Source organism: Sapajus apella, unplaced genomic scaffold (genome assembly GCF_009761245.1).
Source record: "Sapajus apella isolate SASKATOON/1434 unplaced genomic scaffold, GSC_monkey_1.0 scaffold995, whole genome shotgun sequence".
NCBI lineage: Eukaryota > Metazoa > Chordata > Mammalia > Primates > Cebidae > Sapajus > Sapajus apella.
In genome coordinates, this window is record NW_022437921.1 from 1,276 (window position 1) to 7,402 (window position 6,127).

The window sequence follows — 6,127 nt, forward strand, 5'->3', positions numbered from 1 at the left end:
ACTGGGAAATCCTGGCCAAACCCAGCTGTCGGGAAGACAAGGGACAGAACCAAATTGTGTTGGAGGAACCCACACCTGACATTTGACGCAGACACTGCATCACTGCAGAAGCCCCGAGTTCCCTCCTGGGAACCAACAGACAAAACTGGGTCCTAAGCAGGGCGCGGTGGCTGACACCTGGAATCCCAGCACTTTGGGAGGCTGAGGTGGGAGGATCACTTGAGGTCAAGAGTTCGAGAGCAGCCTGGCCAACATGGTGAAACTCCGTCTCTACTAAATATGCAAAAATGAACCGGGCGTGGTGGCGGGCGCCTGTCATCCCAGCTACCGGAGAGGCTGAGGCAGGAGAATCACTTGAACCCAGGAGACGGAGTCGAGATCGTGCCACTGCACTCCAGCCTAGGCGACAGAGCAAGACTCCGTCTCAAACAAACCAATGAAAAACTGGGTTCTGGGGCAGAGGTAAATGCGTCACGCTGACAGGAAGGAATCCACCGACACGCAGGCCACAGCAGTCTCTGGGGGGGAGCGGCCTTACAGAGCCCTGGTCAGACTGAGGTCTTTGGTGACAGGGGTCACTGCATCACACCCAGGCCTTCTTGAGAACAATCTGTCAAACAGAACCTTCACGGCAGCCCACGGCCGGCCAGTCCCAGTCAACAGACCTGAAGGAACCCCTTCTCGGGGAGCCCAACTTGACAGCAGTTTCTAAGCAGAAGGCAGGAGCAGCAGAGCCGCTGGGCGCTCAGACACTGATGGTGCGGAAGACGGTGAAGCCCGACAGCGCGGTGCTGACCAGGAGCCCCGGGCACTGTGGGTGCCAGTGCAGCTCCTTAAGCTCCGTCTCGCCCTGGTGCACGAACAGCAGCTGCTGCGGGAGGTCGGCCAGCCCGGGGTCGGCCTCTGCGTCGCCCGCCTCAGGGTCCCGCTCCACTGCTAGGTCCCACTGGGTGATCTGGTTGTCTGCACCTGAGGCTGCGAAGACCCCGCTGTCCTGGGGGTGCCACTCGACAGAGGTCACGGGGGCCACATGCTGCTTGAAGGTGGCCATGGGGGAGCCAGACTAGAGGGACAGGATGGGAATGATGGCTCTGAATGCCTCAGCCTGACTCCTGGGGGGCGGCCAGGCAGAACCCCAACCCCTCTCCAGACTCAGAGTTCAGCTAGGGCCCCACCCCTTAAGCCCTCACAAGTCCGGAGTCCAAGAAAGGGACACAGGGTAATTCTGGCTGCTAAGAAGGCTGACCAATCCAGGGGCTGCTGGGAATTGGGGTTCACCTGCAAAGAAGCCCTTCTGAAACTTGGGTCACAAAACCTGAGACGTGGCTCACGCCTATAATCCCAACACTTTGGGAGGCCAAGGGAGGCGGATCACCTGAAGTCGGGAGTTCAAGACCCGTCTGACCAACATGGTGAACCCCATCTCTACTAAAAATACAAAATTAGGCAGGTGTGGTGGCGCGCGCCTGTAGTCCCAGCTATTCAGGAGGCTGAGGCAGGAGAATCGCTTGAACCCAGGAAAGAGGTTACAGTTAGCCGAGATCACGACATTGCACTCTGGGCAACAAGAGCGACACTCCGTCTCAAAACAACAACAACAACAACAACAAAAGGAGGGCATGGCTCTCCCAGAGCTCCCCCACAGAGCCCACAAAGGCCTCAAAGGGGGCAGACGCACAAGCCCAGAAGCCAACCCAAAGGACGACTAAGACTGACAGCACAGGTCGGGCGCGGTGGCTCACGCCTGTAATCCCAGCACTTTGGGAGGCCGAGGCGGGTGGATCATGAGGTCAAGAGATCGAGACCATCCCGGTCAACATGCTGAAACCCTGTCTCTACTAAAAATACAAAAAATTAGCTGGGCATGGTGGCGAGTGCCTGTAATCCCAGCTACTGAGGAGGTTAAGGCAGGAGAATTGCCTGAACCCAGGAGGCGGAGGTTGCGGTGAGCCGAGATTGCGCCATTGCACTCCAGCCTGGGCAACAAGAGCGAAACTCCGTCCCAAAAAAAAAAAAAAAAAAAGACTGACAGCACTTTCATCACTGCACAGGCCCCACTGAACTGGCCTCTCTCATCAGGACAGGCAGCTCTGAAGTTCAATGGTCAAGAAGCCTGACCCTGTGCCCTGGTGGGCCAGGCGGCTGGAATCCATCTCTAGGCTCCTCCCCAGGGCTGGTGCTATAGAAATGATCAAACTGGAGGGGGAAAAGGAGGACATCACGGCAGCCCAGGAAGGCAGAGCCACACAAAGCTGTGGCTTTGTCCAGAGGGATGCCAGACGCTGCTGCGCCTCCTGCCCAGCGCCTGTCACAGCTCCACGTCAACCCCTGGCTTGGCTGTCATGTCACACCGGCTCTTGTCCTTTCCGTGCCTCAGTGCTTTCCTACCACGAGCGAGCTGGGCTCCGATTCTCAGCTGCATCTACAAATCTACAACTCCCTGAAGCTCTCAGCATGGGTTATACAGACATGTATGACTTCTCCCATGGGCAGATGGGAGCCGTAGTCTCTGCTACCCCGGCCCTTCCATCTCGTCAGCTGTTCCCCTGGCAGAATGAGTGACTCCGAGTGGAGAGCCAGCACCCTTCCTCTTGCTGAGCCTCAGTTTCCTCATCTGGACCATGAAGAGGCGGGAGTCTAGTACTAAGGGCTCTCCCAGCTCTTGGTGTATAAAACCATTCAAGGAGGAAAAATCCTACAAACCCCAGGGCCTGCTGGGAGCAAGCTTCTCCAGCCCCCAGGTCAGGCTGGGAAAGTACCTTGAACTGCCGAAGGTCCCAGATCTTGAGGGCCCCATCATCCCCGCCACTGAGCAGGAAGGGCTCCCGGCGGCTCCAGCTGATGACATTGACATCCCCGTCATGGGCGGTGGCTGTGGTGAGCATGCAGGCCTTGCTAGGGACTGCCCGGATGTCCCAGATGCGAATGGAGGCGTCAGCTGAGCAGGAGGCAAACACCTGGGCAGGGCGGAGTCTGAGTGGCCCCAATGCCCCGCAGCCCACAGCCCATAGTGAAGCCCAGGCACCAGTGGTGGGCTACTAACTTTCACTGTCCCCCTTCCTAGCACTTGGCGTGGAAACTACATCTCCCCCAGGCTCCCAGCTCTTTTCCCTTGGACCCAGGATTCTAGGTTCGTCCCTGGCACAAACCCCGTCAGAACTAGATGAGCAGACCCCCAGCCCGCCCTCACCGTGTCCTCGGTCGGTGACCACTGCAGGTCCTCCACAGAGCGTGTGTGGCCCACGAATGGCCGCTGGTCCACGCGCCAGGAGCTGCCGTCTGTGGGTGTCCAGAGGTGGATGTTCTTTTGACAGTCACCGGTCAGCAGGCGACCTGGGGAAGGGAGTCAGGAAATGACCTCGCCCCCACTGCCTGCAGTTCGCTCCCCTCTCTGGAGTCTAAGTGCCCCCGCCTTGATGCAGACCCTGCTCCCCCAACCTCCCGGGGACTCCTGAACACCGCAGGGACTCACCAGGCACCCGGGGGGACCAGTCAAGGGCAAAGCCCTCGCCCATGTGCCCCGCAAAGGAGAAGATGGGCTTCATTTGGGCCTGCTCATCCCGGAGGAAGGCTGCCAGGGCCTGGGGGTCCTCCACCACTTGTAGAAGCCGACGCAGCGCAAACACCTCCACCTGGCCCTTCTCTGACCACACCCCAGCCACAGGCTCTTCACCCAGCCATGATACCTGCAGAAGAGTGAGGGGGAAGGCTGATGAGAAGCAAGGGGAGAGGAGGATCAGGGTACTGACTGCAAGCTCCCCATATCCCAGAGAACCAGAGGCACAGTTCCTCTGATCTCGCAGGGCAGGGACTGTAGTTCCTAGAAACCTCTGTGGGAAGGAAGCCACAGCCTGCCAAACCAGCGTGGTAACTTGGACGGCTCTCCACGGGGTGGGGGTTGGGGGGGATGGGAGTGGGTGGGGGAGCTCAGGTGGGAGGACAGAGCTCCAAGATGCCTGGGAGTCGAGGCTGTAATTCCCGCCAGCCCACGGGAGTCTTTTCAGGCTCCTGGCCTCTGTAACCCTCTAAACGCTGGGAGGCCGCAGGTGCAGTCCTTGGATCTCCTTGCTTCTGTATTTGTTCACTAGGATACCCAGTCCAGCCACAAGGTTTCCAGTTACCCACTAGCCCTGAACTCTCTCCTGGGCTCAAGATGCTTATTGCACTGACGGTTCAAACTTTCTTGTTTTTGAGACAGGGACTGGCTCTGTTGCCCTTGAGCACAACTCACTGCAGCCTCAACCTCCTGGGCTCAAGTCTCTTCCTACCTCAGCCTCCCAAGTAGTTGGAATTATGGGTGAGCACCATCACATCCGGCTTTTAACATTTTTTTGTAGCCAGGCGTGGTGGCTTACGCCAGTAATCCCAGCACTTTGGGAGGCTGAGGTGGGCAGATCACCTGAGGTCGGGAGTTCAAGACCAGACTGACCGACATGGAGAAACCCTGTCTTTACTAAAAATACAAAATTAGCCAGGTGTGGTGGCATGCACCTGTAATCCCAGCTACTTGGGAGGCTGAGGCAGGAGAATCACTTGAACCCGGGAGGCGGAGGGTGCGGTGAGCCGAAATCGCGCCACTACAGTCCAGCCTGGGCAACAAGAAAACTCTGTCTCAAAAAAACATTATTTTTGTAAAGATGGGGTCTCACTTTGTTGCCCAGGCTGGTCCGGAACTCCTGGTCTCAAGCAATCCTCCTGCATGGGCTTCCCAAAGTGCTGGGATTACAGGCATGCTTGCTCAGCCTTGACCATTCAAACTTTTTTTTTTTTTTTTTGAGACAGTCTTGCTCTGTCACCCAGACTGGTGTGCAGTGGTGCGTTTTTGGCTCACTGCAACCTCTGCCTCCCAGATTCAAGTAATTCTCCTGCCTCAGGCTCTGCAGCAGCTGGGGTTACAGGTGCATGCCATCATGCCTGGCTAATTTTTTGTACTTTTTGTAGAGACTAGGTTTCACCGTGTTGGCTAGGCTGATCTCAAATTCCTGATCTCGGGTGATCCGCCCACCTCAGCTTCACAAAGTGCCAGGATTATAGGTGTGAGCCACCACACCCAGCTGGACTTTTCTAAAAACGGAAGGAGGTTGGGTGTGGTGGCTCATGCTTGTAATCCCATCGCTTTGGGAGGCCAAGGCAGGCTGATCACTTGAGCTCAGGAGTTTGAGACCAGCCTAGCCAACATGGCAAAAACCTTGTCTCTATTAGAAATACAAAAATTAGCTGGGTGCAGTGGCAGACACCTATAGTCCCAGCTACTTGGGAGGCTGAGGCAGGAGAATGACTTGAACCCGGGAGGCGAAGGTTGCAGTGAGCCGAGATCACGCCACTGCATTCCAGCCTGAGCAACAGAGTGAGACTACATTTCAAAAAAAAGAAAAAAAAATGAAAGCCACGAGGAGGTGTTGGGAGAGTTATGGACATAGGGAATGGGTCGGGTGTGTTTCAGAGAATGCAGAGCAGACTCCTGGGACCATGTCTACTCCTGGGACCATGCCTACCCGAACTCGGTTGATGCCACCATAGTGGGGCACCATGGCCAGCTCCAGCTGAGGCTTCCGATCGTCTTCATCCTCTTCATCTTCCTCCTCCTCTTCATCACTGCCCTCTGAGGGTGTGGGCTTAGTCCCATGCAGATTGTGCATCCGAAGGATCATCAGTCTGGGATAAAGTGGGGGGTGAGTAAGGCACTAGATCCCAGGATTCTTAGGAAGGAGACAGGCTGGAAACCCAGACTTCTGGGTCTGGGACAGGCAGCAACTGGAAGCCCTAACTCCTGGGTCCTGAGGAAGGGGCTGGAAACTGAGCCTCCTGGTCCTGGAAAAGCCTCGGGTCTTACCTGTTGCTCTGGGCGCTCTCGGCCTGGGTCCCAGCACACAGGTAAAGTGTAAGAGGAAGCTCTGTCCGGCTGTCTCCCAGGTGATCCCGGACTATGTCAAAGCTGAGACAGGGGGCGCCTGGGGATGGAAGGAGGGGTTTACGAGTTAAGACTGGACACTGGGCCGGGCGCGGTGGCTCACGCCTGTAATCCCAGCACTTCGGGAGGCCGAGGCGGGTGGATCACGAGGTCGAGACCATCCTGGTCAAAATGGTGAAACCCCGTCTCTACTAAAACTACAAAAAATTAGCTGGG

At 56.8% G+C, this 6,127-nt stretch overlaps 1 protein-coding gene across 1 annotated transcript in view; it reads right to left on the reverse strand.

Moving 5' to 3' along the window:
• Positions 1 to 365: 365 nt before the first annotated feature.
• The window catches only part of LOC116546508 (glutamate-rich WD repeat-containing protein 1), a 7,323-nt gene continuing 1,561 nt past the window's right edge, over positions 366 to 6,127 (reverse strand). The window contains exons 2-7 of the mRNA XM_032272755.1: positions 5,834 to 5,951; positions 5,496 to 5,655; positions 3,473 to 3,686; positions 3,191 to 3,333; positions 2,760 to 2,957; positions 366 to 1,063 (exon numbers count right to left, since the gene is read on the reverse strand). Of these exons, the coding sequence (XP_032128646.1) occupies positions 746 to 1,063; positions 2,760 to 2,957; positions 3,191 to 3,333; positions 3,473 to 3,686; positions 5,496 to 5,655; positions 5,834 to 5,951 (1,151 nt within the window). The 3' untranslated portion in view covers positions 366 to 745. The remainder of the gene's footprint in view (positions 1,064 to 2,759; positions 2,958 to 3,190; positions 3,334 to 3,472; positions 3,687 to 5,495; positions 5,656 to 5,833; positions 5,952 to 6,127) is intronic.